At 41.5% G+C, this 18,638-nt stretch overlaps 1 protein-coding gene across 2 annotated transcripts in view; it reads left to right on the top strand.

Annotated features, from left to right (window-relative positions):
* Positions 1 to 11,611: 11,611 nt before the first annotated feature.
* Positions 11,612 to 18,638, top strand: part of mastl (microtubule associated serine/threonine kinase like) — a 51,313-nt gene continuing 44,286 nt past the window's right edge. Inside the window, exons 1-3 of one of the 2 annotated variants that reach the window (XM_033016102.1) lie at positions 11,612 to 11,905; positions 12,203 to 12,390; positions 18,228 to 18,365. In XM_033016102.1, the coding sequence (XP_032871993.1) occupies positions 12,205 to 12,390; positions 18,228 to 18,365 (324 nt within the window). In that variant the 5' untranslated portion in view covers positions 11,612 to 11,905; positions 12,203 to 12,204. Of the gene's footprint in view, positions 11,906 to 11,960; positions 12,391 to 18,227; positions 18,366 to 18,638 lie in introns of those variants that run through there. The other variant, XM_033016107.1, reaches the window with a different exon arrangement.

The raw sequence follows: 18,638 nt of genomic DNA, 5'->3' as shown, positions 1-18,638 counted from the left end.
TGGGATGTCAGGACTGTCTTATGAAGAAAGGCTGGATAGACTTGGTTTATACTCTCTAGAATTTAGGAGATTGAGAGGGGATCTTATAGAAACTTATAAAATTCTTAAGGGGTTGGACAGGCTAGATGCAGGAAGATTGCTCCCGATGTTGGGGAAGTCCAGGACAAGGGGTCACAGCTTAAGGATAAGGGGGAAATCCTTTAAAACCGAGATGAGAAGAACTTTTTTCACACAGAGAGTGGTGAATCTCTGGAACTCTCTGCCACAGAGGGTAGTCGAGGCCAGTTCATTGGCTATATTTAAGAGGGAGTTAGATGTGGCCCTTGTGGCTAAGGGGATCAGAGGGTATGGAGAGAAGGCAGGTACGGGATACTGAGTTGGATGATCAGCCATGATCATATTGAATGGCGGTGCAGGCTCGAAGGGCCGAATGGCCTACTCCTGCACCTAATTTCTATGTTTCTATGTTTTGTCGGAACAGCACCTCATGTTTCGCTTGGTCAACTTAAAACCCACCAGCTGTATTAGTTTTGATTTCTCTAAATTCAAGGAACTCTTGCTTAACCGATTTTACTGATTGTATGCCTCGTTGTCACCTTCCCTTCAGCTAACAGTGAACCATTCAACATTTGCTTGATCACCGTCTGCTTTGATCTGTCGTTTTCACATCTTACCCTTCTATCTCTAGACCCTCTCCCCTGACTCTCAGTCTGTAGAAGGGTCTCAATCGGAAACATCACCCATTCCTTCTCTCCAGAGATGCTGCCTGTCCGGCTGAGTTACTCCTGCCTTTTGTGTCTGTAGTATATATAATGTATATTGAATTGAATAAATTTGAAGTGAATACATTTTATTAGCCAAGTATGTATACATACAAGGAGTTTGCCTTGGTACTTTGCTCGCAAGTAACAACACGATACACAGTAAACAATTAAGACCAAATGTATTGCTGTAACAAAAGTGTACACGTTTTAGAATTCCCCCAAAAATATGTTTTGATTATAATGTGGAGACGAGAGAACAGTGTAGAGTTAATGCATGTGTTGCAAAGAAAGAGGTTTTTGATGTCCAAGTTCATATACATTCTGAAAAGCACACGATGGCAATACCAGCAGAGCGCTTAATGCAAAACATTTTAAAACATTTAAAAAAACCTTTGTGAATCTTTGATGAAAATTGTATCCATATCAAGAGTCTTTGCTGCAGGAAAAACATATTAGTACTTTACACATTCGAATGACAATAATGTTTTCAATTTAATGAACTGCAATTTCATTTTCTGAAAAATATATTTTATTTCCAAAAATATTTAAAGGTTCAAGTGCAGATTGAAATAATTATCTAACTGCTTTTTCTTGATTTAATTAACATTGTTCTGTAATTTATGGAAGTCAATAACATACATTACTAGCCAGTGGTTATAAGTAGAAGCCATTGTGTTGCTATAAAAATATTGCCATTAGCATTTCAGTATTCTGAGGGGATTCAGTGGATTGCAATCAAAGTTTATTGAATTCCAGAACACAATGATTCTTAATCCACATAAGTTTCACAGGACACATTTTGAATCATATGTATAACTGGCCTACCATTGACTTTGAGAACTATATTTACAAATTTACTACTTTCAAATATATATGTCCAAACTGAACCGGAGGGAGCAATTTATATTATATGCAGAAAATTGCTATCCCACAACATATTATGTTGTTTACACTTCTAAATATCACACGTCTTCATTCGTTTCAACCCTGAGGTCAGTCTTCTCACCAATACAATACAATACAATAATACAATACAATTTATTTGTAATTTGAACCTCACATGAAGTTCAAACGAAATTTGGTTTCTGCAGTCATACAAGAAAAGAACCAAGACACACACCAACACAATTTACACAAACATCCATCACAGTGAATCTCCTCCTCACTGTGATGGAAGGCAAAGTCTTGTCTCACCAGAGGACAAACCACCCCATGTAATTAATGAACTTTTCAAAGAGCTCAATGAAATTGACTTCTTATACATTCAGTCACTCAGGAAGTATTTAAACCATATATCCAAGAAATAGAAAGGGAAAATAGTTCTGTCACAAAAGTATTGAAAACCCAGAATTCGGTACAAAGCTTGATTTTCTGTGCATACTCTTGCTTATGAATGCAGGGCTCAGAACTTCAAGCTGCCGATAGGAGCCACTGGCATGAGAACTTATGCAGAGATTTGTAGAAGTAGAATGTCTGCACAGCATGTGCATCAATTATCTAGAGAGGTGATGGCATTTGTGGAAGTCCTCCTAAATTCCATGTGGATTGTCTTTGTAAGATATGAAATTGGAATGATGCAGAACTTTGTGTCAAATATCTGACAGAGAAAGAGAAGCAAATTGGAGAAGTGAAGTGGAGTAGTAACAGTTCAGGAATTCAAAATATAAGTATTTGAAGAGGTTGCAAGAGTGATGAAGAGTACAGTAATCTGCATGGATACCAAAAAATAAGTCACATATTTTGAGGTACAAAAATATAGAAATGTACACACTGTTAAACTTTGTCCATTTCTTATTTGTTATTCACATGCATATGTGGACAGAGTTTCTTTTCACAGTGATGCAGACCAGTGGTCAGAGGACCGAATGACTTGACCATGAAAATCAACATAATGTACTGACGAAGAAGCTTAATGTGCTGATAACTGCATGCTGTCATGAATCCATTTTGACTCATCCTATCATTACCTTCCCGTTCTACACATCCCTCCCCCACCCTCTTTGCAACATAAAACTAATGTTTTCCCATTTTCCCAGTTCTAATGAAGGGTTTTTGACCGAAACATGAACTCTTTCCACAGATGTTGCCTGATTTCTTGACTGTTTCCAGTACTTTTGTTTCCGATATCCAGTATCCACAATTTATTCAGAGGAGATGCTATTCCTGAAGCATGCATCAACTCCATTGGAACATAGGAGGTATTAGAGTCATTAGTCAACCGTCCCTTCAGTCCAACGGACCCGTCGACCATGATGTCCCATCTAAGCTAGTTCCATTTGCCCGCATTTGGTCCCTCACTCTAAACTTAATCTCAATGTACCTGTCCAAAGATCTTTTCAATGTTGTTATTGTACCTGTCATACCTACCACCTCTGGCAGCACATTTCATATGCCAAGCACCTGCTGAGTGAAAAAAGTTGCCCCTCAGGAACTGGATGAGCTCATGTTTGCCAATTCAATCATTGCCCAATAGATGACCAGTATGTATGGGTGACCCAAAATGTCACATATCCAAGCCCTTCCACCAATTATTGTATCATTACCAAACATGGAATGTTTCTTCAGACAACAATGAACATATTAGGCTCTAGGCATTCCGTTTGCCTTCTCAGCTACTTGTAGGATCTGCCTTCTAACTCTTTATGATTTATACACTGAAACACCTAGACTCCTGAACGCCACTCATTTACAACCTCACTCCATTTAGGTAATAATTTTTAATGTTTGATTCATCTTGCCAAAGTGCATGACCTAACACTTCATCACATTAAACTTAATTTGCTGGATTTTCACCTGATATCCCCGAGTAGAATTACGATGGCTTCATCACAATATGCCCAATCCACCTGTAGAAACAAGCAACTGCAGATGCTGGTTAATGGATGAAATGACACAAAGTGCTGGAGTAACTCAGCAGGTCAAGCAGCATCTCTGGAGAACATGGATAGGTGACGATTCGGGTTGAGATCCTTCACTAAACCAGGTCTGAATAAACCAGGTCTGAACCAGAAACATCATCTATCCATGCCCTTCCACCAACATTAGCAAACATGGAATGATTTTGTATAATTAGCAAACATGGAACATAGGTTTAATGTGAGATTTATTCCCTGTAAATGTTTCCTATCTGTGTACCTGTCCAGTGTCTTTTAAATGCTGCTATAGTACCTGCCTCAGCTGCCTGTTCTGACATCATTTCCATATGTCGACCACCCTCTGAAAACGATTCCCCTCAGATTCCTATTAAATCCTTTTGCTCCCACATTAAACCTATGTTCTCTGGTTCTCAACTCCCCAATCTTGGGTTAAAGACTGTGCATTCGCCCTGCCTATTCCTCCATTAGTTTTATCCCAATATCATGAAAATGACCCATTTATTCCAAATCTTTGTGTAAGAAGAAACTGCAGATGCTGGGTTACACCGAAGATAGACACGAAATGCTGCAATAACTCAGCGGGACAGACTGCATCTCTGGATAGAAGGAGTGGGTGATGTTTCTGGACGAGACACTTTTTCAGACTGAGACTTGGGGAGAGAGACACACACAGAGATATGGAAGGGTAACATGTGAAAATGAGACATCAAAGAGGACAAAGCGCATGGAAAATATAGAATAGATCATTGTTAGCTTGGGGAAGGTGACGACTAAGCATACAAAGATAAATTTTAATCAGGAGGACAGTCAGACTGGTCGGAGAACTAGGATGGGGGAGGAATGGATAGAGAGGGAAAATAAGGGTTACTTGAGGTTAGAGAGTGTTATGATATGTGTAATTTGCCTTTAACGACTTAATAAAGTCCATGCATGGGGGTTCCAGGCATGTTATTCGCGAGGGTTCCAGGCATGCGTAGGAGTTTTACTTACTGGAAAAGCTTGTCCTTGAGTACATCTCCAAAAGACCTTCGGAAATCCACCAGATGAGCTAGTCGAACGTCAACACGCCTAGCATGGCCAGACAATCAAAGACCAGTGCGAATCTATCTACTACACCGTCCACAACTAGCGTGACACAGGAATTGAAACGGTAGCCAGCGCCAACTGAAAAGAAAATGGCTACTGAGCGAACTGACAAAAACAAGGACATGGACATAAATGAAACAGTGAGAACTCGCTCAGGTCGAGCTGTGAGGCCGCCTAAGCATTTTGGAGACTATGTGACCCATTGATTTCGTTCTTATCAATTGTTATGTCTGTATGGGGTTCCAAGTATGATAAAATAAGTTTATGTAAATAAGATAATGAGAAGGAGAGGAAATTTTACTTTAGAAAAAGTGTTCTTTTCTCACTTCGACAGATATATACATTGTACAAATGTATGTTTTTCTCTTTTGGAAAAAGAGGGGATGTTATGATATGTGTAATGTGCCTTTCACAACTTAATAAAGTCCACCCATGCGCGGGGGTTCTAGGCATGCGTAGGAGTTTTACTTGCAGGGAAAGCTTGTCCTTGAACGGAGAGGTCAATATTCATACCGCTGGGTTGTAAGCTGCCCAAGTGAAATATGAGGTGCTGCTCCTCCAATTTACGTTGGGCCTCAATCTGACAGTGAAGGAGGGAGGGGGAGTTAAAGTGTTTAGCAACCGGGATATCATATAGGTTTAGGCGGACTGAGCCGGTATAAACCAGCACCTGCCCTTCCTTTCAACACAATTAAATACTCTTAACTCTTTAGATTTGACAATAAACTTAGACAATAGCATTGTTTCAGAGGCATTTCAAAAAATGGGAACAGATGGATACAGACCATGCGCAAGGAGATGAGATTAGTTTCATTTGGTATCATTGTACATGTTTGTACAGACATTGTGGACTGAGGACCTGTTCCTGGGTTGTACTTTTCTATGTTTCTAAGTGGTGTGTGGCAGGCAATATTTCCCATTTTAATTGTTTTCTCCTTTGAACATCCTTAATTTTTCCTTGTGTGAGCTCTTCATTTTCATATTTAGTTACTGTATATATTTTATTTGTTTTGGATTATCCCAAATAGTTTTTAAATCGGACACTACAACATGGTTTTTATGTGAAAATTAAGTATATAAAACTACCTTAATAAAGCGGATGATTCCTTCTGAAGATTTATTACCAGTACAAATTCAGTTAAATAAATCACCTTGTTCCATGTTGTAATTTCTGTTGTCTTATTTTTATGTTTTCTCTGTTGTCCTGCAGCATTTTTTTTTTCATTAAAAAAAGACCAAAAATTGTAGCCATATATTGGGCACCCCCCCCCCCCCCCCCCAAGTCCCCAAATGGATTTGTCAGGCATTTTCTGCCAATTGTAATGATAATTAGCCACCAACAAATTGTAGGCTTTTTGGCACAATTTTCTCCCACACATATCAGAATCCTAATACTTGATGGATTAACACGTTGGTGTATTAACACATTAACACATTTTAATGGAAAAATTATAATCCAACATACACAAAAATATTCATTCATTGCATGGTTCAAATATATTGAATGGTCCCTATTTGGTGTGACTTACTTATTTTCTGATATTGAATCTAGACTGTTTTCCCATTACACAAGATCAAAGTTATGTGTACACAAGTGAAGGACATTTTTATTTGAAGGTGAAAAGGTTTGGTGCATGTTTACAAATCATTTGATTGCAAATAAAGATTAATTGTCCTTTCTAAAAGGGGGGGGGGGGGAGGATGCATATATTTTTTTTAATCATTTTCACTGCTTTAAACAAAGATCGGCATTTTTATGGTATATTTTGGTCAAGAAGGTAAAACGATATTCAGTCACATCATGATGAAACACGACAACCTTTTTATGTACAGAAACAGCAATGATATAGAAAAATGTCCAATCTTTTTTTGTGGCAATGGTTGAAGTTTGATTAAAAAAACAATCTACCGGAGGAACTCAGCAGGTCATATATTATCTGTGTGTGGGAAGGGGGCGGGGGGAGGGGGAACGGGCAGTCAACCTTTTGGGTAGAAACAATTTTTGGTCCTACAAGAGTGGAAGAAAGAGAATCAGTGTAAAGGCCATGCAGTGAGGCCACATTTAGAGCATTGTGTTCAGTTTTGGTCACCAGGTTATAGGAAAAATGTTGTCAAGCTAGAAAGGATGCAGAGAAGATTTACAAGGATGTTGCTAGGTCTCGAGGGCCTGAGCTATTGGGAGAGGTTGAGCAGGCTCAGACTTTATTCCTTGGGGTGCAGGAGGATGTGGGGTGATCTTATAGAGGTGTACAAAATTCTGAGAGGAAACGTTTGGGTAAATGCAGTCTTGTGTTCAGAGGCGGGGAATCGAGAACTAGAGTACATATATTTAAGGTGAGGGGGGAAAGATTTAATAGGAACTTGAAAGGTAACTTTTTTTCCACAAAGGGTGGTGGGTATATGGAACAAGCTGCAGGAGGAGGTAGTTGAGGCAGATACTATAATGATATTTAAGAGACAATTGGTCAGTTACATGTATAGGACGGGTTTAGAGAGTTATGGCTGCCAGAGTCACCCCAGCAGTTTATGTTTGTTGGGAGGTTAGGTTCTATCTTGCTGGAGATGGTCATTGTCTGGCATGTTTATGCTGTGAATATTACCTGCCAGTTATCCATTCATGAATGTTGTTTAGATTTTACTGCATGCAGACATGGTGAAAGGACCTGAACATCGGGCCGCCGTAGTGGCAACTGCGGAGGGCTCAAAGGCCCCGACCATGGGTGAACAAGAGGAAGATGACTGAACTTTATTGCCTTCCCTCACAGTGGGAAACGTTGATTCCGTTGTGTGGGGATGTTAAATCCTATCATGTATTGTGTTCTTTTTATTCGTATGGCTGTATGGTAACTCAAATCTCACTGTACCAATTGGTGCATGTGACAATAAATGTAACTTGAACTTGATTACTTATTTTGCTGAGGAATCAGAAATGGAATGAACAGTGGGCTATCATCAATCCACATTCCCACCTCTGACTTTATGATGGAAAAAGAATCTGACTATAATTTTTGATGCAATTAAATATAATCTAAATAGACCTGCACATTGGCAGATGAACTATAAACTTTAACGATCACACAATATTTAACACAGTAATGTAGATAAGAACGAGCATCAACGTAATCTAAGTGCTAAGGATAAATATAGTCTGTGAAGAGAGTTAACATTTCAGATCAATAACCTGAAAAGCAAAATTTGTTTATCTCTCTACAGAAGCTATCTAATCTATTGAACTTTTCCAGAATCTTCAGATTCCAGTTCAGAATGTTCATTAGATTAACTGCAGATAAACGCCGCACTATATCTTTTGCTTCTCTTCTGGCTCGGCGAACAATCCTGCTCAGGTGGACGGAACCTACCCCGCCCACTCATACTCAATGGCTGACATATTATGTCCTGCCTAAAGCTCGAGAAAATCAGATACTCACTTCAACATTCAAATGGAAGGTTTCAGAAAGCATGGGGACCTTTTTTAAATGCATTCCAGGCTTTATAAATGCTTGATCATCAAGCACAGTTTTACAGCTTAACAGTCTACCCATTCATTTATCGTGGATTATTGTTGTGACAGGCTGATATTTGCATATGCTCACTGGCAGTGACTGGGGAGGGATTATTTTTGGGATCTCATTTTTCTTTTATTGTTGTTGTCTTGTTATGTGTTAGCATAAGTTGTTTTTTATTTATTCTTTTCGTACACTCTGTCTGTAACAAATAGACAACTTTGCACTTTGTTATGTCCTGAAAACTAAATAAAAAAGATTTTGATTTAAAAAAAAGAATGTTTATGCTGGTGAGAGCCCTTCATTGAGTGGAATAGGGAGGGAAGATCAAACACCAATAAGGATTTTTTTTTAAATTGGCAAAAGATCTACCACGGACAAACAAAACAAACTCTCAGTTGTCGGTATCTGGTTCCCACACCAAGTCCAGATGATGAAAACCAAATGCTTAAAGATTAAAGAAAGTAAGAAAGGAACTTGAAGATGAAGAATCTAATGAATGTTTCGAAGTATCATCTAAGGCAGGACAGGTAGATTACCTTTGATAATTTCGTGGGCTCAGCATTTTATTTAAAAAAATGTACAAGTGCCTAACCGGCCAACTATTCCAAGGTTCTTTTCGCAACAAACATTCAGCAGTAAACACAGATCTACTCAGCTCAGCTTCAGGAGGGGAGGATAGACACAAAGTGCTGGGCTCACAGCGGGACAGACAGCATCTCTTCTGGAGAATGAATGGGTAACGTTCTGGGTCGAGACCCTTCTTCAGACTGAGAGTTATGGGAGAGGGAGTTTAGAGATATGGAAGGGCAAAGTGTGAAAACGAGACATCAAAGGGGATGCAGGACAAGGAAAATGGATAATTGAAGATCGAGACAAAATACGGGACAGGCAGCATCTCTGATGATTGTTAGTTGGGTGAAGGGAGGGTTCGCCGCACCGCTCCGGATGTATGGCTGTTCAGCAACTCATCAGCCTAACACACCGATGTCAACCCACCAAGCTGATCAGACTGAGACGCCGCAGTTTCTGGCAGCGTAAACACCAAAGATCATAGAACGGAGCAAGATGGTTCACTGCGCGAAAAGGCCGTAATAGGTGATGGGTAATTTTCAGCGCCATTTCCGTAACCGGCTTCCGTCATGGCGTCAAGCTAATTCAGGGAGATTCTACTATATCAGGCTGAGAGATTACAGGATAGACACAAAATGCAACGGGTTGGGCAGCATTTCTGGACAAAGGAATAGGTGACATTTCGGGTTGAGACCGTCTTCAGACTGAGTCAGGGGAAAGAGGAACTCAAACCATCCTCCTCCCCCCCCCCCTTCCCTCCGACACGGAGCGATCACCGCCCACCCTCCCCCCCCTTTTTTTTTTGTTAAACATCTATTTCCTTTGGGTGTTTTTTTTTTTAATTTCCCCCTCAGTTTTTTAAAAATTCTCCCCTCAGACTCCGCCAAACAAACACACACATGTCTGGCAGATCGGTGTGGGCCGAGACCAGGAGCAGGATGAAGGATGACATCAAACGGGTCATGGGAGCTATCGAAAAAGTCAACCCGAAATATCACCTATTCCTTTTCTCCAGAGATGCTGTCTGATCCGCTGATTTACTCCAGCCTTTTGTGCCTGTCTTCGATTTAAACCAGCATCTGCAGTTCTTCCCTGTACAAGGTATGTGCCGTTTTCGTGTACATTAGCGTGTGTCCAGTCAGATTAATAATCGCGCAAGTTTCCACACACACACTTACTTCAGCAAATAGTGACCAAGGCAGTGCTGACAGTGATGGGGGAAATTGATGCCAGTTTACTGCATTTAAAAAGAAAAATTAAAAAAAATTTAAAACACACAAACTGTTCCCCCGCAATGCTCATTACACTGCGAGAGTGTAATTCACACAGAGAGTGGTGAATCTCTGGAATTCTCTGCCACTGAAGGTAGTTGTGGCCAGTTAATTGGCTATATTTAAGAGGCAGTTAGATGTGGCCCTTGTGGCTAAAGGGATCAGGGGGTATGGAGAGAAGGCAGGTACAGGATATAGGTATGTTGCAAAACCTACCTGAAGCGTCGCTGAAGATCTGTCCCAGCCCGTGTGCGCGATTTTGGCGCCGTTTAGAGGGGGGCGGGTTTAAAACCCGATTTTCCCTAGGCTGTTCAAATCGAGCTTGTTCAGCCTAGTAAATTGGTGACGAAAAATCGCTGGAAGATTCTGTCGCTTGAGCTATTTTTACTTTTAATGGGTTTATAGTATTGTTATAGTAGGTTAAAAATTAACCTCTAAACCCGCGACCGCCGACAACGGGACGGATCTCATACAGGGGACAATGGAAGGTAGGTTGTTTATTTTTACGTTAAAAAGGGCTTCTTAAGATCCCTTTATACAAAGTTTAATGTTGCGAGTAGCTAATTTGGGGCCCATTAAATCCCGCAGTATTTTTCTGGGCATTTGGGGTACAAATCTACCGCAATGGGAACGTTCTAAACCAGCGCGTTCCACAGTATCCCACTGGAAAGCTGATTTAAATGGCCATTAATTTACAGCAATTGAACACTAAATTCCTTCCATTTGGCCTATAAATTAATGTCAATGAGATTTAAAAATCATGTTTTATTGTGAATTCTTTGTGAATATTATTTGGACACTTAGGCTATTTAAAAATGTTAATCATTTCTTAAGAAATGGATAGATGTTTAGATCTAGTAATTGAAGTTTGGAATTAGCTACAATTGGGTAACTAACTAATTATATGCTTTAATTTCAGGTCATCCAAGTAAGATTACTTTATATTTGTTTCAGAATGCTTCAATCTATGATAACTGAAAATTTCATTCAGTTCTCTTAATTTTTAAGAAAGTTATGGGCTTTTGACTGTTCACGATCACAGCTTTTGTGTTATGTCCATAGAAAATCAATAGGGAACAAGATGCTAATTTCCGAGTATGAAAATAGCCATAACTTTTTAAATACTTGAGATATGAAAGTGAATTAGGTGTCAAATTAAACTTATTTTTATGCTTTATCTGGTGGGATAAATTGCAGACTTGATTTTTAAAATCTCAAAATTTTGTAACATTGCTACTTCTCCCCCCCACCCCCCATCAGTCTGAAGAAGGGTTTCGGCCCGAAACGTCGCCTATTTCCTTCGCTCCATAGATGCTGCTGCAGCCGCTGAGTTTCTCCAGCATTTTTGTGTACCTTCGATCTTCCAGCATCTGCAGTTCCTTCTTGAACACTGATCGGGTCGGGTTTACTGAAATGGCGGAAGTGACGCTCCGTTGTGTACTACACGTCAGTCCATTGGATTCCGTAGGCGTGGTCTATCCTGCTCAGCGACTCCCGCCCCCGCCCCAGGACCCACGAGGGCAGCTTCAGCCGTGCCTGGTCACACTTTTCACTAAAACACCGACCGTTTAAACAAAAAAAATGATTTAAAAATGAACAAGAACCGTTCTTGAATTGCAATTTAAAAAATTCAGATTCAGTATCTAAAATCCAGCCCGATATCTTCTGACGGGCTGGAAGATCTATAATTTTATAACCCTAGTGCTGGCCTGAGTGAATCAAATGACCGTTTGTCGAAGGACCCCAGCTGAGTTTTTGAACCAGATTTGAAAAGCGGCGCGCGCGCCAGGAGCGGGTGTCGGTTGTCGGGGCTGTCCGCGCGCCAGGAGCGGGTGTCGAGGCTGTCCGCGCGCCAGGAGCGGGTGTCGGTTGTCGGTTGTCGAGGCTGTCCGCGCGCCAGGAGCGGGTGTCGGTTGTCGGGGCTGTCCGCGCGCCAGGAGCGGGTGTCGGTTGTCGGGGCTAAAGCTCCTCCAGCATCTTTGGTCGGGGCTGTCCGCGCGCCAGGAGCGGTTGTCGGGGCTGTCCGAGCGCCAGGAGCGGGTGTCGGGTGTCGGGGCTAAAGCTCCTCCAGCATCTTTGGTCGGGGCTGTCCGCGCGCCGTGTCTCCCGCTGCGGCGGATCCGGTTGAGAGATGGAGGTTCCAAGTGACGGCGAAGCCCCGGCCGCCGCCTCGTATCGGGACGTGAAGGCGGTGAAGGTGCCGACCGCCCCCAGCATCGAGGACTTCCTTATCATCAAACCCATCAGCCGTGGGGCGTTCGGTAAAGTGTACCTGGCTCGCAAAAAACAGGGCGAGCATAAGATGTATGCTGTCAAGGCAAGTACTCGATTCGGCGGCAGACTGAACGAGCCAGTTTACGTTGTTTGCCCATTCCCTTCCACGGATGCTGCCTGACCCGCTGAGTTGCGCCAATGTTTATGTTTACACCGGGTTATGTTATTGGGTGGAGGCACGAGTGACCGCAGATGCGAAGAAAAAAAAACAAACTACAACCGAGACCCCTCTGTCATTTCCCTTCACTAATGGTGCCAGGGCTGTTGCTCCAGCTTTGGCTTATGTTGTTTAGTACATAGAGACTCTGAAGAAGGGTCTCGTCCCGAAACGATGCTGGCTGTCCCGTTGGGTTACATCAGCATTTTGTGCCTATCTTTAGTTTAGACTATAAGATAGACTTATGACATGGGCATGCTTCATGGTATTGGGACAAATGAGTTGGAATGGTTTAATTTTTCTTAGAAACAAATGCTTCTTCAAAGGTTCTTCGCTGGGTCATCAGGTGCACAATTTACAGTTTGATTTCATGCATTGTTTACTTCAATTACTTTTGAGTAATTTAAAAACAATGCAGATCGATGGAAGGGGATTATGACAAAACTCTATTCCACAATGTCGGTTGTAGAAATAAAATCTTGATTGGAAAAGTTAAGCTGGATAAGGCTCAAAATTGCTAAAAACGGTTTGAGATTGGCACTTGTAAAAGGGAAGAGATTCGATTAATAGAGTATTACAGCAAGGATACAGGTCCTTTGGCTCAGCTTGCCCATACCAAATAGATTTTGATGCAAATTAACAGTGTAGTAACAGTACAGGTCATGGGTCGTGACACGACTGCCATGCAACCTCCCTATATCCCTCTAAACATTTCCTATCTATGTAGTTTTCTAAATGCATTTTCTACATTGTATTTGGTACCAGCCCCAACACTTCTAGCACCTTAGTCCATATACCATCACACACTATATGGGGGAAAAATCTTGGCCCTCGGGTTTCCTTTAAATTATTCTCCTCTCGCTTTAAACCTATACCCTCTAGTTTTAGACTCCCCTACTCTGGGAAACTGACCGTCCATCTTGCCTATGCCCCATATGGTTTTATAAACCTCTATAAGGTCTCCCTTTTGCTTCCTACGGCCCAGTTGAAAAGTGCCAAAGTGTATTCGGTCTCTAATAATTCAAACTCTCTCCAGACCTGATTACATCCTCATGAATTTTTTGGCTTCCTTTCTGGATTAATAACATCCTTCCTATAGCTGGGAGACCTGTGTGGTCTCACCAATGACATACAGTTGTAATATGACCTCCCAATCCCTGTAATAAATGATATGACTGATGAAGTCAAGCATGTCAATACACCTTCACTGTACTGTCCAGCAGTATCACAACTTTCAGGGATCTACCTCCATCAATGGGTCTCCCCTACAACACTCTATTTCACCAATTCATCTGAATCCTGTTGTAATCTTAGATAAACTCTTTGCTACACCGTCAATTTAGGTGTCCCCTCACTAACCATGTACTAACACATTAACACCAATGTCTTCTAAATCATTGATCATTAAATGAAACACAATAGTGGACCTTGTACCGATCCCTGTGGTCACCACTGGTCACAAGCATCCAATTTGAATGACAACCCTCCACCATCATCTTACTACTCCTTCTGCCTGATCCCTGGATTACATCTGATCTAGCCTTCCAGACCAGCTGACTATGTGGGACCTTGCCAGAGACCTTGCTGAAGTTAATGTTTATTACCTTGCCCTCATTAATCCTCTTCAAAAAATTAAATCAAATTTATGAAACGGGATTTTGCATGCACAAGGCACGCTGACTATCCCTAATCAGTCCTTGCCCTTGTAAATACTGTAGTTTAGAGATACAGCGCGGAAACAGGCCATTCGGCCCACTGGGTCCGCACTGACCAGCGATTCCCGCACATTAACACTATCTTACACACACTAGGGACATTTTACACTCAGACATTTTCTCAGAGAAAACCTACGCAGTCACGGGGAGAACGTACAAACTCCGTGCAGACAGCACTCGTAGTCGGGATAGAACCCAGGTCTCCCAACACTGCAAGCGCTGTAAAGCAGCAACTCTATCACTGTGCCACTGTGCCGCCCAAGATGTAGATTTTGTCCCTCAGAATCTCCTTCAGCGACTTGCCCATCACTGATGTTGGGTTCACTGATGATACAAATATCACTGTCAGGGCCTCTGCAATTTCTTCCCTAATTTCCCACAATGTCCTAGGATATACTCAATCAGGCCCCAAGAATGCATTTACTTTAATACCTCGGTATTCCTCATCCTCACTGCTCCCGTCAAGCAGAAGATACAGAAGCTTGAAAGCACACATGACCAGCCTCTGGAACAGCTTCTTCCACTTGTTATCAGGCTTCATAGGGTTTAACCCATTGTGGACATTGAACTTTGTCTGTGGAACTGATGTGTTACAAAGCAGGGAACCTTATTCTGCACTGTACCTTTCCCTTTGCTCGACCTATTGTCCTTTAGCTTGATTTCTCGTATTTATGTACAGTGTTATGGGATCTGATTGGATAATACTAAACACAGCTGTTTATACTACCTCAGTACATGTGACAATTCTACACTTTAAGACCACCAGCACCTCCTCTTTAAAGTGGATAATTCCAAATGTATCAATTCAAGATATTCATGTGAAATTCATTGCCACAGATGGCTGTGGAGGCCCAGTCTTTGGGTAGCGGAGGTTGACAAGTTCTTGATTAAGGCTGAATGGCCTAATTCTGCTCCTTTGACCTGAATTTATGAGTTGGAATAGTTAGCAACTAGGAAATTCGGCAGCCCTTGGTGGTCCGAGTACATCTGTTCCCAGGAATGATTGGATTAACATATGATGACTGTTTGAGGGCACTGGGCCTGTACTTGTTGAAGTTTCAAAGGATGAGAGGAGACCTATTAAGGAATAGTGAAAGGCCTGGATAGAGTGGATATGGAGAAGATGTTTTCACTAGTGGGAGAATCTAGGACCAGAGGCCATAGCCTCAGATTAAGAGATAAGGAGGAATTTATTTAGTCGGAGGGTGGTGAATCTGGAATTCATTGCCATAGAAGGCTGCAGAGGCTGTCAATGGATATTTATAAGGCGGAGATCGACATATTTTGGATAAGTACGGGTGTAAGGGGTTATGGGGAGAAGGCATGAGAATCGGGTTGAGAGGGAAAAATAGATCAGCCATGATTGAATGGCAGAGTGGACATGATGGGCTGAATGGCATAATTCTGCTCCTATCAATCACAATCACAATAATAATTAGCCAAGTATGTTTTGCAACATACGAGGAATTTCATTTGCCAAGTCAGTCATACAAATAATAAGCAACGGAACACACAAAATATATTTTAACATTAACATCTACCACAGTGACTCCTCCACATTCCTCACTGTGATGGGAGGCGAAAAGAAAAGTCCAAATCTCTCCCTTCTTCGCTCTCGTGCAGTCGGGGGCCTCGAGCCCTCCGTTGACAGGGTGTAGCCGTGTAGCCGGCGGCGTTTGGGCCCACTGCATTGGGGCGATCAGTTCCTGCATCGGGGGTGGATCGAAACCCGCATTAGGGCTGGTCGAGCCATTGCGTTCGTTGGACCTCCCGACTAGCCCCTCCCGAGACTGCGAGCATGATGGTAAAGTCCGCAGGCCGCGGTAGGAGCGATCCCAGGCAGCGGTGGGGCTCAAGTCAGCCCGAGAAGGCCTCCAGCTCCACCGTAGCTAGGCCGCAGATCGGCCGGAGATTCGATCCGGAAAATAATCGCATCTCCGGCAAGGTATGAAACAAAAAAAGTTTCCCTCGACTCCCTCACCCTCCCCCCACATAAAACAAACCGGTGAACATTTACACAGACTTTTAAAACTCACTAATAATTTTAAAAAAGACGAAAAAACCCACAGACTGTTGGCGGGGGCTGCCAATCATTCGGCACCCCTGGTGGTCGTACTTATGAACTTGCCTTTGTACTCCACATTTTGAGATTTGTAATAGGAAAAAAAGTGCACATTGTCAGATTTTATTAAAGGGTATTTTAATACATTTTCACTTCACCATGTAGAAATTACAGCTATGTTTATACATAGTCCTCACATTTCAGGGCACCATAATGTGTGGGACACATGGCTTCACAGGTGTTTGTAATTGCTCAGGTGTGTTTAAATGCCTCCTTAATACAGGTACTGTATAAGAGAGCTCTTGGCACCTAGTCTTTCCTCCAGTCTGTCCATCATCTTTGGAAACTTGTATTGCTCTTTATCAACACCAGGACCAAAGTAGTGCCAATGAAAGTCAAAGAAGCCATTATGAGACTGAGAAAGAAGAATAAAAGCGTTAGAGACATTAGCCATTAGCCAAACCTTAGGCTTATCAAAATCAATTGTTTGGAACATCATTAAGAAGAAAGAGAGCACTGGTGAGCTTACTAATTGCAAAGGGATTGGCAGGCCAAGGATGACCTCCACAGCTGATGACAGAATAATTCTCTATAATTAAGAAAATCACCCAGCAGATCAGAAACACTCTTCAGGAGTCCGGTGTGGATTTGTCAATGACCACTGTCCGCAGAAGACTTCATGAACAGAAATACAGAGGCAACACTGCAAGATGCAAACCACTGGTTAGGATGACCAGGTTACAGTTTGCCAAGAAGTACTTTAAAAAGCCACCACAGTTCTGGAAAAAAATTAATGTGGACAGATGAGATGAAAATTAACTTATATCAGAGTGATGGCAGGAGCAAAGTATTGAAGAGAGAAGGAACTGCCCAAGATCCAAAACATACCACTTCATCTGTGAAACACAGTGGTGGGGATCTCATGGCCTGGGCATGGATGCCTGCTTAAGGTACTGGCTCACTTATCTTCATTGATATAACTGCTGATGGTAGGAGCATAATTAATTATGAAGTGTATAGACATATCCTATCTGCTCAAATTCAAACAAATGCCTCAAAACTCATTGGATGGCGGTTCATTTTACAGTTAGGCAATGATCCAAAACATACTGCTAAAGCAACAATGGAGTTTTTCCAAAGCTAAAAAAGTGTCAATTCTTGAGTGGCCAAGTCAATCACCCGATCTGAACCCAACTGAGCACGCCTTTTATATGCTGAAGAGAACACTGAAGTGGACTAGCCCCCATAACAAGCATAAGCTAAAGATGGCTGCAATACAGGCCTGGCAGAGCATCACCAGAGAAGACACCCAGCAACTGGTGATGTCCATGAATCACAGACTTGAAGCATTCATTGCATGCAAAGGATATGTAAGAAAATACTAAACATGACTACTTTCATTTACATGACATTGCTGTGCCAAAACATTATGGTCCCCTGTAATGGGTGGACTATGTATAAACCAAAATGTATAAAAATGACCTTTATTAAAATCTGACAATGTGCACATTAACCATGTGTGATTTATTTTTATTTTTTTTCTGTTACAAATCTCAAATTGTGGAGTACAGAGGCAAATAAATAAATGATGGGTCTTTGTCCCAAACATTATGGAGGGCAGTGTATGTCCAGCGAAACAGTTGCTTGTATATCAAATGTACTACATGACTTGAGCATTATTTCTCTCGAATTGCAAACATAAATATTCTGTTTCAGAATAATATTTTTCCCATTGATCATTATTAGATTTGTTTTAAGTTGAGGGAAATAAATGTATTTGTTAGCCAAAGTATTTAGTGTATAATATAGCTTAATCTGGAAAAAAGCAGCTAGATACATTGATGTAAAATGTAGGGAATTATATTTACCAAATTCACAATCCTTTTTGTATGCAATTTTAAAAAAATCACAGAAAATTTACATTCATTTATTTTTTTTCACCCAAGGTTGTCAAGAAAGCTGATCTGATACATAAAAACATGGTGCACCAATTGCAGGCAGAGAGAGCTGCACTAGCTCTCAGTAAAAGCCCTTTTATTGTCCACTTGTATTACTCTCTTCAGTCTACCAACAACGTTTATCTCGTAAGTATCTTTTGTATTTCTGTTTGATTATATTGCTTTGTGAAAAATATCGTCCTTTAATATTAAGTGCTTCAAGGAGTTTTTTTTTTAAATGTCACAGCAACTTGCATTCATGTACTATTTTTAATGTAAATTAGACCCATTGGGTCCGCCTCCCCAACACAATATTCCACCACTCACCCGTTCCCGTTGTGACGCTAGTCAAAATTGCGGCGGGCCTGGCAAGCCTTCCCCAACTGCGCACGTGCGGATACTGGGCCCACCGCGCACATG

The sequence above is a fragment of the Amblyraja radiata genome, chromosome 2 (genome assembly GCF_010909765.2).
Source record: "Amblyraja radiata isolate CabotCenter1 chromosome 2, sAmbRad1.1.pri, whole genome shotgun sequence".
NCBI classification, from domain to species: Eukaryota; Metazoa; Chordata; class Chondrichthyes; order Rajiformes; family Rajidae; genus Amblyraja; species Amblyraja radiata.
The sequence above is the reverse complement of the archived record's forward strand: the minus strand, read 5'-3'. Positions and strand labels throughout refer to the sequence as shown.